The 19,200-nt window shown below is 45.7% G+C and overlaps 1 protein-coding gene across 1 annotated transcript in view; it reads left to right on the top strand.

The window, feature by feature from the left end:
* Nucleotides 1–18,703, top strand: part of LOC119163678 (uncharacterized) — a 30,637-nt gene extending 11,934 nt beyond the window's left edge. Inside the window, exons 7-14 of the mRNA XM_037415733.2 lie at nt 894–1,043; nt 1,741–7,425; nt 8,646–8,825; nt 12,335–12,406; nt 14,869–14,968; nt 15,405–15,560; nt 16,775–16,800; nt 18,154–18,703. Of these exons, the coding sequence (XP_037271630.2) occupies nt 894–1,043; nt 1,741–7,425; nt 8,646–8,825; nt 12,335–12,406; nt 14,869–14,968; nt 15,405–15,560; nt 16,775–16,800; nt 18,154–18,333 (6,549 nt within the window). The 3' untranslated portion in view covers nt 18,334–18,703. The remainder of the gene's footprint in view (nt 1–893; nt 1,044–1,740; nt 7,426–8,645; nt 8,826–12,334; nt 12,407–14,868; nt 14,969–15,404; nt 15,561–16,774; nt 16,801–18,153) is intronic.
* The last annotated feature ends 497 nt before the right edge of the window (nt 18,704–19,200 follow it).

Raw genomic sequence — 19,200 nt, 5'->3', positions numbered from 1 at the left:
TCAATTTACGGCCACTTTTTTTTCCCCTCTGTACGTTTTTCTACCCCCAACTTTTCGTCAATTTTTTATGGAAAAAAAAAAGAGTGTGAGGATTGTGCGAGTAAATACGTATCCCTAAATTTCTTGCCAAGGTGCCAGCTGAAAAAGAAAACCACTGTGCTGCAGAAAATAACAGGCATTTTTTTAAAAACCATTTGAAGACTTTGACGGCTCCAACCAATGTGTGTGTGTGTGTGTGTGTGTGTGTGTGTGTGTGTGTGTGTGTGTGTGTGTGTGTGTGTGTGTGCGCACGCGCCTGCGTGCACACACGTGCAACAAAAATTGGCGTGCGGCGGCAGTCTTGCCCCTTCACATTTTTGCCCGCAGAACGTGTCATATGACCACAATTTGCCGCAATGCCGAGCGTTGCTGCCGAATAATCGTATTTTCCGGGAACGTATTAAGTGGAACATATTAACACATTGCTTTTCGGGGGCATTTCTAGTTTCTGCGATTTTGAGCGTAGGAGCCTGGAAATGGTAATAAGCGGGATCGTATCAACGAGGTTCTGCAATACTCTGTTAGAGCCGATGCGTAATGCGGTGACGGCGTGCCCGCATGAATCGACCACGGAAGAGCTCGTCAAGCAGTGACCACACGCCACTATTGCTATATTTCGTTGTTGGAAGGCCCAGAAATGAACTTCAGAGGATTAATATTGCACTTCCACAGGCAAATTACTGAAGATAATCAAATGAAAATGCAAATACATTAACTGTATAAACATTAATCCTTTTTCTGAAGAGTTAGTTCAAAAAACAAATCAAATCATGTTCTGAGGAACTCATTACGACAAACTGTGCCAAGAGATTCTCATGGTATATCCTTATCACCATCACAACTCCTTTTTCTAGGACCAGGAGGGCGTTGACATCAAAACACTGGCGGGCTCCGACACCAATGAAAAGTTGTATCTTCCTTCTGCGGCGTCGGAGCATGACGTAGGGGCAGCAGATGCAGCGGCAACCAGTGTGGATGTTTCGGACCAACAGGCTGCAGAGAAAGTAAGTGTCAACCAATTTACCTACATGAGGTGTATTTGTGTAGCCTGCTTTTTCGCCATTGTTAGAAACTTTGCCGCACTAATCGACACCGGCAGTTCCAACTGGTCAAGGCGGCTTTTAGTGGCCGTGACGTAAAAATGCTAAGTGCTGGGGCGTGTGTTTAATTCACAGTCACTGTAGCAGCATTTCACTGTAGTCCACCTCTCAAAGACGGGCTTTCCAACTAGCTGAGGTTACTCTGCGTAGATACGACTTGTCTAGGTAACTGCTCTGTATATGCGTGCAATCTAGGCGCACCAGAAGTGATGATAAAGCCAGGAAAACAGGGTCACGGAAGTAAATTCACTGCCAGCAGAGTAGATGTCCCAATGTAAGAAGACATACTTTACTTGTTTTCACTGTTCATTTCTAATTCTCAACCTAGGGGCACATGTAAGTTTCTATCTTGCACCCGCAAATATTTGAGAGCGCACTGACTAAATAAACGGTAGTCCAGAACAAGATGCCGTGCAGTTTTGTTGTTTCATATGGTCTTTAGGTGTTCTTGCAAAGTTCAATTGGCGAGTAAAAGAGAAGCGATATCAATGCATCTCCTGTAATTTCTCTGCGCAATGTAATAGTGGCGCCTAAAAATTTTAAACGAGCCATGTGTGTGAGAGCCTGAAATAATTTCTTTCGTCCTTTCGTACCTGCACAGTCCCAAGACTCAAAGACCTACAGCAACGAGCATCAGTCAAGCGGCAGCTTCAACCTGCCAGAGATGCCTAACTTGGACTACACCCAGACCGACAGCGAGCAAGGGACTGAGCCTTACATGGGAGCAGGCCACGAAACTGAGAGGAGCCAGGAAGGCGCTGGAATGGTTGTTCAAGCAGCCAAAGTACCTGCAAGTGATGACAAACCCTCGGCAAAAGATTCACGTACCTGTACCTCGATGCAGCTGTACTCCGACGACGCCGGTGAGCAGAATTCCACAGACACTCGCAAGTTCGCAGCAGCGGATGAAGAAAGTCGGTTGAATGCAGAAACTCAACCTTATGCTGAATGTCCAGAAGTGTCTTTACTTTCAAGTGTTGGTGAAGGTGTCGATGCGGCGGCGGACGAAATGGAGCGGCTCAACGCTCCAACGCAAGCGTATGGAGACCACGAATCCGCAGAGGCCGAGCGTCTCAACGCGCCGACACAGGCATACACGGACCAGGATGATGTTGAGAGGCTTAATGCGGCAACACAGCCTTACACGGCAAATGACAGCATGGATGATGAAGAAAGACTGAACGCCGTGACACAACCATATGCAACGGACAAGTGCGACGAAGAAGACAAGTTGAATGCGGTGACGCAGCCATATACACGAAGTGTCAACGATGATGAAGGAAGGTTGAATGCAGTGACGCAGCCATACACAACAGCGGACGTTAGCCAGAATGAACACGAGCGACTGAATGACATTACCCATTCATTCAACGAGGAGGAGGATGACATGGGGAAAGACTCTGTATGCCCTCCCTCGCAAGGGGTGGAAAGACATCGCCGCCTTCTGACAGGCCCATCCGAGCTCAGTTTTGTTCTGTGCGAAGCATCCCAGCCGTGCCAGGAGGAGAAGGAGGAGGAGGAGGATGACGACGAATTCTGCGCGCCAACGCAGAAGGAGGAATCCCCGCCCCTGAAAGTCCATGCCCTGCTGAAGCACAGGCGAGAGAGGGGACCAGCAGTGGAAGATGACAAGACCCCTCCGCTGTCTCCAAAAACTACTGTAGATGAGACGCCACCAGCTTCCCCTGGTGTTGTGCCAGAGAGCGATCCTGAAGACGATGGCGACACGAGCATGGTCACAGCTCGGCATTCGCTGCCCCTCCTTGACGCGACGAGTGCGACAGTCTATGAGGACTGCGTGACACCTGGCAACGGTGTCTCTTCGCCAGTCATCGGAATAGTGTCAAATAGACGGCAGAGGAGGGGGTTGAGTCTCAAGAAACCCACTTGCGACACTGTTCCAGAGCTTCCCAGTCAAGATAGCCCCGCAGGTGAGGATTGGATGCAGCAGGAGCAAGGCTCCTCACAATCAAAGGCATCCAGGAAGCTTGCTTACGTCACAGAAGAGGGAAAAGACAACGATCTCGACTCGGGGGCTGCAGACGCACCACTAGCAGAGCCCCTGGTGAGCGGTGTTGAACGTACAGACGGGCACTTTGCAGCCTCTGGTAGTTCCCCTAACATACCTGTGAAGCCACAAGAGAGCATAGATGCTAACAAGAGCACAAGTGCTGAATACAGCGAGATGCCCTTATTATTGCACATGAGCGAAGACATGGACCTTGATATAAATGCTACTGAAAAGGAAGATAGTACTGCTTGTGATACTTCCGTGGAAGAAAAAGAGCCTACCAAAGCTTGTGAAAGCAGTGAAATAACAGCAACTACTGGTAGGCCATCTGATGGCAGGACAGTGTCTAAAGATGGTTCTAAGAATGAACAAGAAGAGACATTCGAAAAACATGACTCTGCAAATCCTTCTTTTGAAAACAAGAAAACTAGCAAAGCTTCTCCAAGGGAGGAAGGGTTGGCTGACATTCAGACAGTTCCTGAACAAGCCTGCGAGGAAGAAGAGCAGGCTATTGAAAACGATGAGTCTGCAAACGACTCTTCCAAAAGTGAAGTGGAAAGTGGCAGAGCTACCCGAAAAGGGGGAAAGGAAAAGCCACCGGCAAGAGCAAAACGGTGCACAAGGAAAGCGGCATTCGCAAATGATGCAAAAAAAGCCCCTGTGGAGAACAATACTGTGCCGGCACGAAGGAGCAGCGGGCGTCAGAATGCTGGCTTGAGAATGAAGTCCCTCTTGTCCTTGGAGAAAAGAACTTCCGCATCAGGTGCTTTCAAGGATGGTGAACTTTCACAGGAGATCAACGACAAACAAAGCTTTTGTGAAAATGAATCTGCGAAAGAGCCACACGAGAAAGCAGGCAGGCCCAAAACAAGAAGAGGGGCAAGGGGCAAAGCTGCTGCAAAGGAGGACGAATTGGAAGTTGCTCCCCATCATCCCAGTGAATCTCTGCCCAGTGCAAAAGAACCAGAAGTTGCCTCCAGCTCTGACGGAGGCAACAATAACAATCCTTCGGTGAAGCCTGGTGAGGATAATACTGAGGGCAAGGCAGAGGCCGGTGACAGCACTCAAGTTGACAGTAACAAAGAGTGCCAGCCGAAGGCAGGACCATCAGGTCACCAGGAAAATGTGGATCCGACGATCACTGCCTCGCTTACACCCTCTTTAGGAGACTGTGACGTGAACTGCACAAATGCAACTATTGACACCTGCTTCTCCGAACCGTTCCCAAGCTTTTCGGAAGTGATGGCAGAATGTCAGCCGTACATTAGAGATACTGAAGCCCAAGACGAAAAAAACGAGCCCGCTGAAGAGGTGGAAAACACTGCAGCCGAGCCAGCCTCCGAAAGCAAAGCTACAGTTCCTTCAGTGTTGGAACCAGAACCTGAAGTCAAAGAGCCCCCTCGAGCTTTGCGATCTAAACAACCAAAGGAAGGAGTTGCCACAAGAAATCGTAAAGCACCAGAAGTAGACGAGGAATTGCCTACAACGCGTCGCAAGGCCACTCGAGGTGCACGAAAAGAACTGCTCGCAGAAGCTGAGCCAGTTGCGAAAGACCCTGCAAGCAGTGTCGAGCAACCAAAGGCGCCACAGCCAGCTTTGCCACAGCCCTCAAATAGAGCCAAGCGCGGACATTCGTACCGCACTGCTGCTGGCAGGAAGGCAGTACCCAGTGTTGCGGATATGGTCCCAAAAATCACTGAAGACGTAGGGGAATCTGAAGGCAAGACCGAGCAAGACACTGCAGAAGACTGTATAAGCAGCATTCAGCAATCGGAGGCAGAACAATCAGCTACACCACAAGTGTCTGACATAGCTAGGCGTGGACGTCCATTTCGCCATGAGGCTGGTAGGAAAGCAGGACCCAGCGTTAGCGACAAGACTGTTGAATATGTTAAGCAATCTGAAGGTGAGACTGACCCAACCTTTGCAGAAGACCGTCTGAGCGGCACTGAACAACTAGGAGCTGCACACTCAGCTGCATCGCAGCAGTCGAGCAGGACCATGTGTGGACGTTCATTTCGTAGTGCAGTTAACGTAAAAGCAATGCCCAGCATCACTGCCCCCTTTAAAGTCACTGAAGACATAGAGCTATCCGAAGGGGAGCGCAACACAAACGACCTTTCGGAACAGGAGACAGAATGCATTGAAGGAACGCTGTCAGAAGCTTCAGAGTGTTCACCATCATTGCGAAGAAAAGCTATCCCGAGTACCGAGGTGTCCAGAGCTACCCGGCGAGGCACAAAACGGTCGCTGCAGCTGAATGCTAAACGGTGCGGTGAGGAGGCTAATTTAGAATCTGACACAGAGCACCTTTCAGCACAGGACACAGAAAGCATTCACGAAACACCGTTGAATTCCAGTGAAACCTTGCTTTCTGAATCGGAAGCTCTGCCAAGGGCTTCTGCCCCACGCAACGCAAGAAATGCAAGGTTGTCATTACAGCAAGAAAAGGTACAGGCAGACCAGGCTGTTTCAGAAGGCCCAACAGCCGAAAGCACTCAAGAGCCATCCCAATATGCAAGACCTCAACGTGTAAAAAGTAGCGCAAAAACACGTTCAGAACGAGAGGAGGTGGCTAGCGATGTGGCAGCAATGGATGACTCTTCGGAATGCGTTGAATTGTCCCAGAGCCCACGGACATCTAAACCTAAAAGAGGAGCAAAACATTTGCAAAAGAAAGACGAACCATTTGTTCACAGCGTGCTGGATGACTCTACAAATCCGCCTCAAACGGAGGCTCATTCACACACCTCTCGGAGTTCTCAGCGGGGAAGGCGAAACGCGAAGAAACCAGAGACCCAAGAGAGCTTTGCTACTGAGGAGACTCAAGATGAGCCACCTTTTCTGAGCACATTGGATGATTCCACGCAGTCTCTTCCCACAGTCTCTCTTTCGCAGTTCTACCGTGGCTCCCAGCGGGGAAGGCGAGACATAAAGCAACTCGAGATGCAAGACTTGAGCTTGAAAGAGACTGAAGGTGCACATGTCAAAAATGCGTTGGACGACTCAACGCAGTCCCTATCATCTGTGGAGTCTCATTCGAAGACTTCTCAAAGTGCCAAACAGGGTAAGCAAAATACAAAGAAACCCAAGACGCGAAACTTGACTCCTGAGGGGACTGATGATGTGCCACCTGTTGAAAGCGCGTTGGGCGACTCCATGCAGTCATTTTCCACGGAGTGTCAACCGCAGAACTCTCGGAGTTCCCGGCAGGGAAGGCGAAACGCTAAGCAACCGGAGACCCTGAACAATGCCACACCTGAAGAGACTGAGGTTCAAAACGAGGAGGAAACGCACAATGCCAAACCATTGAGGCGCGGCCGGAAGGCCCCCAAGTTGTCTTCAGAAGCGGGGAGCCAAGCTTCTGCCAGCGTAGGAGGAAACAATATCACTTCTGCAGACTATGAACCCGAAATCCGAAGAACTCGGCGAGGAGGGGACACTGTCGAACCGTCCTCCCGAAATGAGCAAGTCCGCCTCACCCTCGAAACTGCAGAAGGAGTAGAACCCTCGGAGAAAACCAACGCGGAAGTAGAGCCTCATAGTGCACCGCCACGGCGTGGAAAAAGAACAGCAAAGAAGACTCTGAATCATGGTGGCAGTAAGAATGTTCCCGAAGACGACATTGTAACAAAGACTTTTGAGGCACCGGAACCTGCAAACCTGAAAAGTTCAAAGGCACCAAGGACAACAAATCTTTCGCTGCACAAACCCACTGCGGATACGAAAGTTCTCATCAAGGTGGAGTCCCCAAGTCCAAAAACATCTAAACGCAGCAGTGTAAATACTGCGCAAACCCCGTCCGAGGACACCGAACAATGGAACAATGGTGACCCTTCAAAAGTCTCTGCAAGGTCCAAGCGCAAGGTCACAAATTTAGAAACCATGGAAGATGTCACTGTGGAGACAGAGGCCGATGCTCAGAGCTCAGAGTCAACATCGCGAAGCCCAACGTCCAGAATACCAGCTCTCCCCATGACAGTGACGAGAAAAAGGGATGCCTGGCGAGCAGGCAAAAAGAACAATCCTTTGCAAACCACCTCGGCGTCTGTGCTTGAAACTTTGGCAGAGACCTCACCACAGTGTCCTATGCAAAGGGTCAGCAGGAAGAGGCCGGTCGCCTCAATGAGCTTCGGCGAGGCAAGGCACGAGTCTGACGACGAAGCTGCCGACAATGAGCAAGAGACGTTGGACGAGATTGTGGTGAAGCCTGGGCTTAAGTTTCGACGAAAGGAGCTAGTTAAAGAAGCAGCTGTCAAGCAGGAAGTGGTAGAGGTGCGTTCATTGCTTTCTTTTGCTCCTAGCTTCTCTTGTTAATCTCTTAAAAAGTCTGCTTGTCTCTAATCACGTGTGTATTTTAAGGAATTCGTGGACACGGGGTGTCGCTGGAGCCAACATGTCTTTTTCAAGGCCGCATAAAAGATCGCATGTTGAGACATCAACTCCAGCGACACCTCGTGTTCACGAATTTTTCATCTATTCAAGCTCGTGTTTCTCTTAACTTCTGCCTTTTTGAGTTTGTATCTATAGTCGGATACAACTCTTACTCCCCGAAGGCAGGCACACAAGCCTGAACCATACGGCTATTGCTGTAGGGTTCATGGTTTTGTATGGAGACCATTGCCAAGTTCATGAGCAGGAATATTTCTTTAGTCGTGGAAGCTGTCGTCTGCTGCACTTGTCTGTGCAGGGGACCTCTTCGGCCTTGTGAACATGGAGAAGGGGATTCAGTCCCACTTTTGTCACACAACCATACTAGGCCAAGGATAGCATAGGGGCGTCATTTTTAGTTTTGATTAAAATAGAGTAGTTATTGAGTTAAAAATTACAGTAATGACAAAAACTTGCCTTTGGTGGAAGCCATACATTTGGTCTCCAGTTCACCAATGCAATGCTCTTGTATTACAGCAAGGGCTGCTTCCACGTCCATCTTCTCATTTACGTTCATCGCAGGTCGCGGGATCCCGGCTGCAGCAGCTACATTTTGGATAGAGGCAAAAATGCTGTAGGCCTGTGCGCTCAGATTTTGCGTGCACGTTAAAGAACCACAGGTTGTCGAAATTTTCGGAGCCCTCAACTACGGCGTCCCTCATAATGATATGACGTTAAACCCCAGATATCAATCAAATCATTTATGACCAAGTGTGTAACCCTCTGAAAGTTGGCCAGGATCAATCGTAACCACGACGGCAAATGTGCGCCCTTCTTGCCCGATGCCACTGTGAAGTTCATGCACTCGCAGATCTGGCAGGTGACTAACAAACCATCACATGCTACCTAAAGGCATCAAAGCTGCCAGGGTCGAGGCAGCCGCTGGGGAAATGTTGCAATGCCTGTCGCAGCATGTTCACTGCGTGTGGCCAGTCTCTCGTTGTCGTCAATTGGCTGGCTGGAGTCCTAGGCTTTGCCGACAAGAATATGTGCTAGTTTTTATAAGTGCTAACTGATTGACTGCCCAAGTTTTAATCTATACTAAGTATCTTTCACGCTTGCAGAAAGCACCAGCAAAGCGAGGTAAGAGAAAAGCGGACGTGCCTGAAGCCAAGACCGAGGTACCACAGCAAGCCAAGTCTCGGCGGGACGAACAGGCGCACTCTTCTCCGGCACCCAAGAAAACCGCAAAAGTGAAGCCAAAGGTCCTGTTCACCGGAATCGATGACACAAAAGCTGAAGAGGTACCTATTCCTCCCTCTTACCTATTTAAAGGACCGAGTTTCTACAGTGTGGGTCCCGCTTGTGCCTGTACTGGTGTAGCCGAAGTGGCAAACTTGAAAATTGTATTAATATCGGGCTTTGCATTTTCTGGGGACGTAATGTGAAAGCAAGATGACCGCTGGTCATGAAGACTGACAGACTGGATTCCAAGAGTAGGCAAGTGTGCGAGGGTGGAGTATAATGTGATGTGAGCAGATGAGGTTAAGAAGTTCATGGGCATGGCATAGCTGCAATAAGCAGGGGAGAGGCCTTTGCCCTACAGTGGGCGAAGTCAAGACGATGATGTTGCATTTACAGGCAGTTTAGTGCACACGGTATTCTAAAAAAGCAGGAAAATGTGGTCAGTCTTGAGCTGTTAGTGTATCGCATTGGTCCCTTTGCGTTCAGACATGCAAGCTTGCAATGCGAGCTTCCACTATTCTACAGAGATGCACTTTCACTTGTGCCCTTGGCGACGTTTTCACGACTTATTGATTGGCGTTGACTTCCGTTGAACAGTAATCTTGTGTGGCCGAAGCTGACAACTCTTAAGGCTCCGCCTTCCACCATTTTCATTGTTGCATTTTGAAACCACCTTGACAGCATTTTGTGCGCACTATGCGGTTTAATTCTGGCAAAGGTACTAGCTTGTGTGTTGCTCTCAACATTAATGGCATTGCTAGTTGTAGTAAGCTGTCCTTGGCATGACATTTTTCACTTGAACAGGGGCCTCCAATAATGCCAGAGATCTTTTTTTTTTTTTTTTTTGCGCCACTACTTCACTAGATCTTCAGGTAACTTAGCTTGAGCTTTCGTACCATGCTGGGAGACAGGGAGACATTGACAAAAAAAAAAGTGTCCACAAGAATGAGACCCATGTTTACACAGAAGTTGTTTTTCATGTTGATATACTCCTGTTTGTTAGCACGCCCACCTTGCTGAAGCTTTAATGCCTGTGAACTTGCTTACGGTTTCTCACAATGAGCACACATGCTATCTGGTGAAGTTCATGTAAGCAGTTCTGTTCAAAAAAACGCATGGTAAGAGCCACACTTTTTTGAAGCAAGCTTATATCCCGGACATTTGAGCTAGAACGTTTTTTTTTTTTTTTTTTTGACACGAAAGTTTTTTATGTCATTGGGCACCACGGCTCCACTGACATATTTTTGTCATGGATATAATGTTGTAACATATATATTAAAATGTCCAATCGCGGAGAATCATAGCTACGACCTCGCCCTCCACAACGCGTTGCACGAACTAACTCGGTCACAATGCACATGTTCCTCAGCTTGCTAACGGCGAGTTGTTTGTACACACCAATTACTGCTGGCGGTACAACGAGGTCGTTAACTTCAGCATTTTCTTATTATCGCTGGTGAGATGGTACGAAGGGTCCACAGGGCGCACTTTACAGAAGTCGCTGCCCTGGGTGTTGTGATGCGCACGTGCCTCAACAGGGCGTGGTGGCTCTTGCGCCCACGCTTACCTCATGATAGCGGCGGAGTTTGTGCGTATTGGGATTTCACCGCAGGACTGCGTGAAAGTTACTGAAAAAAGGTCACTTCATTCGTTGCAATGGTCGTGCTTGCAAAAAGAGCGCACTGCTCACACACTAGCAACACGAGTACCAATTGTAAAATTTGTTGTGCTCATTTTATGTATGCTGTAAAATCTTCCTAATTCAAAGTAACTGAGGTCGCAAGAAATATTTGAATTAAGTGAGTTTTCGAATTAACAGAACATACGAAAAATGGGAGGCAGGGAACTTGCAATTATTCGAAGTAATCAGTGCTGATTGTTTGCTGTGCCGACTAGTTGCAGCTGCAACGGTTGCATTTTCTCGAAACACCTGGACATAATTTTTGCCTCAAATACGCAGAACCGGCGCGCTTCGCTGCTGCCATTGGTGGAAAAAAAAAAGATAATACTGTCGTGGATCAACTGAAATGTGCACCTGCTGAAAACAAGTAGTGCTTCACTGCAACAGAGTAGTGACACGTGGGCAGCGTGTCGCCTGCTCCTCGCTGTGTCATCTATCATGATGTGACCGTTCACCCATTCTTTCTGGTAAAATAATCTAATAATGGCCAGTGCGACGAAATTCGCGATATGTTTTGGCTGTAAAACATGTTGAAACTTTTGAATTTAGTTTTCGAAGTAGGCGTAGCAGGCAAGAACTTCGCCAGCAGTGCAAGTGCGCAAATTGCTGGAGCCACCGGCAATTGGAGGTTCGCACACATCGCGAATTCCGCCAAACTGTCCTTTATTAAATTTCTTTACAATTCCAGAAAAAATGGGTAAATCATGACACGCTGTATGAGGTAGCGAAAAACATGTGACATGCTGCCCACGCTTCACCACTGCATTGATGTGAACCACGTCTTGTTTTCCGCAGGCACATGTAACGGTTGACCACAAGACTTTTTTTTTTTTTTTTTTTTTTTGCGCCCGAAGTCATGTGGCTGGGGTGCTTAAGCTGCCACTCATTAGTATCGCTACGTTGCATTGCCTTGTGGCTCTTGAAGCTGTCGTTTTTGCGGATTTGTGGCGAAATCGGGAATTAGCGCATGGCACCCAAAGTTTTTGAATTAACCGGACTGGTGCTGACCGCCACTTCAAATTATCCGCTCAGACTTAAATTGAAAAATACGGGACCGTGGAGATATCTTGAATTGAGCTGGACTTTTAAATAACCGAGTTTGAATTAATGAGGTTTTACTGTACTTGTGCGTTTGTTCCACGCATCAGTCTTTTTGTTTGAGTACGGCTCTTTAAGTGTCAAGCTGTGACAACTTTTAGTTCGTGCTCATCCCGTGTGTGTTCTTTTCCTGCAGCCCTTCTGCTCAAGGAACATACTCCAAGTTTGGAGTGGCTTGTCGTTCTTCCTGTGAAATTACAATTTGTTGCCTTAGCATATATTCTTTTGAACTTGTAGTGAAGCAATGCACAACAAATTCTCAACTACCTCTGTGAAGACACATTTCACTTTCATGTTATACCGATTCCTATGACAGGGGGGTCAGTCATGTTTTTTGTAGTCGGTGTGGCAAGCACTGGTTTTTTTTACATTTTGGCATCAGTGGGAAATATTTTTAATTTGTCTTGTATGTGTTGACCCGTTATATCCGTGTTCGTTTATCAATGTTCAGCGGCTCTTGAAGTGCACGTTTAACTGCAGCAGTAGTTTTTGCTGGTTGTTTTAAAGAACTCACCGCACTTGACCATATCAGTCAATTGACGTTTGACAATTTGGTACGATTCCTCTGTAAACCTCAACAGTCTAGTCCTGCATCAATTAGGCTCATTATTTGGGTTCCATCGCTGCTAACAATGACAACACTGGTGCCTGGGGAACATGTGTTGGCTGCATCGCGGCGCAATGCAGCCGACTCTGGTCATTGGTTTCTTGCTTTGACTGTCCTTGTGTAGCAGCTTTCACTTGTGCCAGACCAACTCCGACGGTTGTCTTTGCTTCCCAATTGTGTAGCAGGTGGTGCGGGACCTCGGTGGGATCATCGCCACAAATCCTTCCGTGTGCACGCATTTAGTCACCGATAAGGTGAGAAACCATTTGGCACGACAAATTTCGTTTCGCAGAGGAGTTGTCTTCAGTCTTGGCCTGTGCTGTCGCCTTAGTAGTAGTAGTGGTAGTAGTAGTAGTAGTAGTAGTAGTAGTCGCACAAGTCACTCGACCAGATGGAGAGTGAACGAACAAAATGAAATGATAATAACGAAGATTTTCTTTAAATAAGTAAGGTGAAATGATTATAACTTTTAGTACAAAATACTGTGAAAGTAATTTGTACTTTCAGTAACTTACACTAACTAGATGAACATTAATTGTAATTAACCAAGGCATGGAACCTGGGCACATAACAGGGTCAGTAGTGCACACTGCGCGATTCCAGCTATGGGCCACTGGACACAAGGGGTTCTTTGAAACGCCATTGCTCGAGCCCGCAGCTCACGTAATCAAACTGCCCAACGAAGTGCAGCCCCTTCGTGCGCAAATTTATGATGCAGTGTCTGCGAATGCATCAAACTAGCATGGCATAATTCAAAGGCATTGAGTATCACATTCCAAGAAATATGTCGTTTTTATTCGTGGATTTTTATAGCTGATGGTAATTTACCTGTAATGAAGTATTTAAATATTTCCTAAATAAGTCCGCTTCAATTCTTGCACAAAATTAATCATCAAATATTAGGCCAAAAATGTATGCCCGGCTTCTTGTTTCGCTGCATTCATTTTGACCAAATAAAAATACTTTTGACGGTTTCCTGGAGTGCATCAAGTCGAACGATTGTCAAACATGGGGGTTTTTCGAGCTAAGTGATCCTCCAGAACAAAATGCAGCTCGGTTAAGATGAGTGAAGCGACTACTAGTTGTTCATTCAGGAAGGCTGTACAAATATGCACACTGTGTTTAAGAACCAGTGTTTGACGGTCCTCTGAAGTTGATGTGTACAATTGTACATATTGCCGCTGAAAGGGATAAAGTAAGGCTTGTGCGAATAGTGAATTTTTGGTTCGAAGCGAACAGTGATTTTGATCGAATAGTTTCGAATTGAATTTGAATGGTATGTATGACATATTAAAAAAGAAAGAATATTTATCATGACCCAACTAACCTGCACAATACTTCTTTTGAATTGAAGTAGGGGTTCTATGCAAATTCCATTTATTTTTTCGTTCAAAGGAAGTCGAAACAACCTTGAGTTGTAGTTTCAGTAGGATGTGAGTGATAACCTAAGATACTTAATGCTTTAAAATTTATTATACTTAGATCATATAAGCCGTCATAACAAGCTTAATAAAAAAATTGATTTGAGGGTAACATGTTCCTTTAAACGGGCCCTGCAACACTTTTTCAAGTAGCCATGGAGCAAGTAAACATGCTTGTTGTCTTACAAATTTACTGCCGCAAAGTGTCTAGAATCAGTCCAGTACGAGCGGAGTTCCAAAAAATTTATCGCACGCTGCAAATTGCATTTTCTCTTCTTGTCCCGACGAAATAGCTGGAAGCTAAGCAGGAAGGAATGGCACGGCGAAAAAAAAATACTCCACGCACACCTCGTGACATTAAGCACCTTTTTTTTTTCTCCGAATACGCAGCTTTTCAGTGCGACCGCCCACGTACTTGTGGACAAGTGGCAGCCTCGATAACGATGAGCGCACCATGCTCAAATCAGCCAATGCCTGTGACCAGAGCCGTATATTTCTTGGCTGTGACAAGTGATTTTCGAGCTTCTGTGTCATTTGCCAAGAAAAGAAAGCAATTTTTAGCTTTGAAAATTTATTGTTAATTACAGGCCTTGTGCTGTGCTACAGTATGTGACTCTCATGTTTTCGGTAGCCTGGCAGCGTTTTCTCACCATGTTCAGCAATCGTTGCAGGGCCCCTTCAAATTTGGGGGATGGGGGGGGGGGGGCTTCAGGACAAAGCGAGTTTTTTTTTTAAGTAGGTGCTTTCACTGCTTAGCACTACTACATCGCAGTGAAACCACCTTTACAGGCGGTGACATGCGGATTATTATACACCTATTCGTTTATTGCGAATACTTCGAAAATATTCGATAATTTAAATTCGAATCAAAGCAAATTCGAATATTCAACTATTCATTAAAATATTCGAATATTCGCACATGCCTAGATAACATACATACTTTAAATCTAGCTGCGGATTTGTGACACTACATGCTCTTGCTAGCCAATCCCATACGAGCACACTTTTGCAGCTATGCTATCCGATGATATTCCTGATATTGGAACTGGCTCACTCTTTTTCTTTCCCGTTTTGCGATTGCTTGTAAGATACTTTGGTGAATCTGAGTAGCAGTTTTTTTTGTCACTCTCTCTCTCTTCCTCAGGCTTAGTTAATATCATTCTGCGGACGATCAATCACCAGTGATTTACAGGAATAGTGCATCGTCTGTGTGACTTGTTCACTTATTCTTCATGGAAGACCGAAATCTTTGTGAGCTAAGCCTTGTTTTGCTTCCTTGTTGCTATGATCCGCAGTTTCGAAGAACAGTCAAGGCACTTTGCTGCATCGGCAAGGGCACTCCGATCGTCGATGTTTCGTGGATCAAGAAGTGCCGGGAGGCTGGTGCCTTTGTCGGTCAGTCGCAACATTCCCTCTTGCTGGACTTTTATTCGAGAGAATTCGTGCTAGTCTGGTGCCGTAAGGTTAAAAACGGAACATTTCAGTATGGTTGCCTTTTAACAGAAAACTCAGTTTCACACATTTGGTGCAAAGCTATGAAAGCTAGTGAGACTTAAAGGGGCCCTTCAACACTTTTTCAAGTAGCCATGGAATGGATTCACTAAAGAAGCTTATTGCCTCACAAATTCATCTTTAATAAAAAATTTTTTTTGTCTGTTGGATTCATTTGATTGTGTCTAACAAAGTAACGAGCCTCGCAAAAAAAGTTCCGCTCATTTTGTTCACACACTGTAGCAGTTTGAAATTGCTGCAGATTTTTTTAACCAGCGAAAGTGCAACAGCTGGAATGGCATAATCATGGCACACAAATCGACTCCTTTTTGCTTGGCAGACCACGTACCTCACATGCTCCTTGACAAGAAGGCAGAGAAAGCCCTGAACTTCAACCTGAGGGATACGTTGACAAAGGCGTCGACGGGCGGTGTACTGCGAGGTTGGACCGTCCATGCCACTGCACATGTCTTGCCGTCCCCTAATGACATGAAGGGTGAGTGTTTGTAGTATCCCCTTGAATTCCATGGTGTGTATTTAATCGTTTTATACAAACATATGCATACAGACATCTAGAAGTTCACAAGAAATGGCTTGAATTGGGTAGCCCACAAATGTTTTTGCTTCCTGTTCCCTCGCGTTTATTCAATTGCCAGAGGCGTGCACCTTTGAAAACCTTGTAAGCATGAGCATTCATTTTCATGAGTGTGAGTATTTGGTAGATGTAAGCGTTCTCTCGTCTTCTTTTTTATTATTAACTGTGAGAATTTGATAACACAGGTGTCTGGTAAACGTAAGCATTTGCTTTCCGAGTCTGATCCCTCGTTGAAGTGAGCGTTTGGTAAACGTGAGCATTCGAATTGGTGCATCTGTCAGCACAGACATTCACTGTACACAATGTGTACATGCAATTATTGCTGAAGTAATTAATCGTACACTATTTACTGAGAGTGTTAACTTTCTGAAGCAGCATAATTGCAAGTTCATTGTCCTTTACAACATTTTTACAGCGAGAACATTCGGATTATGCAATACCATTCCTGCAGGACATTGTCAGCTAACATTGCGGTTTGAAAGAAAGCCTTTCTAATATTTCACATATGGGTCATTTCAGATGGGGATTCGATGTCTGGATTCATCAAGCATATCGATACTGATAGTGACCAAAATCTAGACGTCGATTCTAAAAAAAAAGTAGATCCACGGTTTTGTTTTTACACATGGTGGTCACATGAGGAGCCTTACAAAAAACAAAAGAATGTTATGTGCATCTGTATTGCTTATGCACATACTTAAGAAAATAAAATTGAAGACTAATACAGTTACATGCCAAGCTGGGCCACTAGTGAAAGGTTCACGAGGCCCGTGTTTTAAACCCCTTTCTCACAACCTGCGGCACACGCTCATGGTTAATGCTGGCACTGCTAAATTTTAAGCTGTGTAAATGTTCGTAATGACATTAGCAAGCGTGACAACTGCGTGACAGTATTAAAGAACCCCAGGTGGTCAAAATTTCCGGAGCCCTCCACTACGGCGTCTCTCATAATCATATGGTGGTTTTGGGACGTTAAACCCCACAAATCAATCAATCAACTGCGTGACAGTAGAGCGACCTTGTTTTCTGCGATCAACCTAGCTTGTCGACGTAAACATTGCCCTTCCGGTAGTGTGATTGACCCAATTTAAACGTGCGTTTCATTTCTCTTTCAGAAATTGTGGCTTGTGCTGGTGGCAAGGTGAGCCTTCGTCTTTCTCTTTCTTTTTTCAGGAGTACTAAATATAAAGTTGGTTACATTGGTAATGGCTTTGTGTTCGCTCGTGCCACATTTGGATGCTGAGCTTAAAGGACTGCACTAGTGCTTTAATGCACCAGGCTCTCAGATGGGGCTTTGAAGAACATGGAGTTTGTATGCAAGTCGTTGTAGGGAGCAGTGAGAAGTCTGAACGAGCATTATTCACTTCTTTTTTACCTCCATTAACCCCTTGTTAACTGATCAAAGCCAGGAAACTTGCGTTGAATTTTGTATTTGACAAGGCCACACATCTGCAAGCAGCGAGCGAACTACATGGCGGTGGCAGTTAAGACTCTTGCGCATTATGCACACCATGAAATTTCTAAGTTGATGGACCAGTGGTGACGGCACACACAGAGCACCAGAAATTAATGCTCGCTAGTGTGGTTGGTAACAAGGGCACCCATATACGAGATATGATTCGTATTTTTTTGTGTGCTAAAGGTACACCAGCGTAAAAAGGGGAGCTGGTGGTTCCGTAGCACTCTTGAGAGGTCGTTAAGGGTCCCCTCAAGGCCAGATTGAGAACCCCTGCTGAAGTACAGGGTTACGAATGCACAAGGTAATGATGCACGTACAGGAGAAATGAACATTCATTGGCAAGAGGCCCACAGCAATGCGAGAGTCTGAATGCATTAACACTGCGTCATTCTTGCTTGTCAATGACAAGAGCTCGGCAGTTGTCTGTGTGATTAGCTTATGCAATGTGCTTGCGACAGTACAGATACATTTCGCTTCTTACCATTTGATGTGCAAGTGAATTTTTCAGATGGAAGAGAGAGCTGGGAGGCCACCACTCTGCCAGTCATGTTGTTTTCCACATCTTTTTCTTGTGTGCAGCAGTGTTAAATAAATGCATTGCTTGTTAGGTATCGCTTCTTGGCACTCTTTTATTATGCTAATTTTTCTAATGTATATACCATACATAGTTGTCTAATGGCATGATTGGTGTAATGGTTCCCAGCTTAAGAGTTTCCTAAATATACACTAGAAGGAACCCTGGCGCTAGTGTCTATGGGTGCTGCAGTGCACTGCACTTCAGCGAGCTTGGAAATGTTGGGTAGTACACGGACCTTCGTACTTCTAGCTTCGTGTATGTTCATGTGGCTTTCATCCCAACCAGAACACAACCAATGTGGCTGGTAATCCAAGCCAAGTCCTCGTGCTTAGCAGCCGTTAAGCCACTGTGGCTGATACTCATCTTTCTGTGCTTTGCATAATAATGGTTAAGAAATGCCTTTTGATGGTTCCTTTTTTATATAAATATTTCTCGCCCATGTTTTTTTTCCTATCCAGTACTTGGACAACTTGCCGGCCCGCACATCAGCCGGCACTACTGTAGTGATTTCGTGCCAACAAGACCTCAAAGCCTGCGCACGAGCAAGAAACAACGGCGTTCCAGTGGTTGCCGCGGAATTCATCCTTTCTGGACTGCTTCGGCACAGTCTGGACGTGGATGCGCATCGTCTCGAGTGAGAACTGGAAGCTTCCGGAGAAGCGAGTTCAACCAGGCAGCATTGTCTCCATTCACCGGCCTTTTTTTTTTCTCTTTTTTTATGTTAATCGACAGCCAGAATTGCTGTACAGTCATAAGCATTTATTGTATATATTGTAAAAGAAAAAAAATTAACCTCTACTGTAATATATGCCTTTTTTTTTTAATTGAGACGAGTCTCTCTTACATTAGCCGCCTTTGTGCTACGCAACTGTATTCAACAAGTGAACAAATAATTTCTTTTCTAACGTATCATTACTTCTTTTTTACCTAGTGTTTTTATTCCTTGACATTGCAGGCACTGTCATGCGTATTAATATTGTTCCAATAAATACTTTTGCAAAAACAGTACTTTTCGCACCACTCTGCTGTACTGAAAACAAGGGTGAAAAGTTTGGCAATCTAAAGGTACACAGAAAGAACTTTCTCTCGCATCTTTTGTACCAGCTACTCATAGTATAAATACTCGAGGCTACATTAGTCCTTGTAGACCTTGCGATTACCCCATTTCACTTTTATTTAGATAGCAAGTATATAGACACTCTGGCTGGAATTTTACCATTGCCGTCACGTCGCATGTGTGTGTGCATGCACGTGTGTTTGTGTATACATATAAAAGCCACAAAAAAATTTCGAAGAAAAATTTTTGAAACACGTGAGCGGAGGTTCAAACCTGCAACTTCTCGCTCTGCAGTGCGCTCACAGTTGCACTATATGCCTCTCGTTTTCCAAGATACTAATGGCAGAATACAAACACGTGCCTTTGGGTGAAATGTACGAGATGCTTCATGTGGCCAAATTAAAGTTATGCGAGACGTGGGCCATGCTGCATTGCTGTCTGCGCTGCG

This window comes from Rhipicephalus microplus, chromosome 9 (assembly GCF_043290135.1).
Source record: "Rhipicephalus microplus isolate Deutch F79 chromosome 9, USDA_Rmic, whole genome shotgun sequence".
Taxonomy (NCBI): domain Eukaryota; kingdom Metazoa; phylum Arthropoda; class Arachnida; order Ixodida; family Ixodidae; genus Rhipicephalus; species Rhipicephalus microplus.
This window is presented reverse-complemented; position numbering and strand designations above follow the sequence as displayed.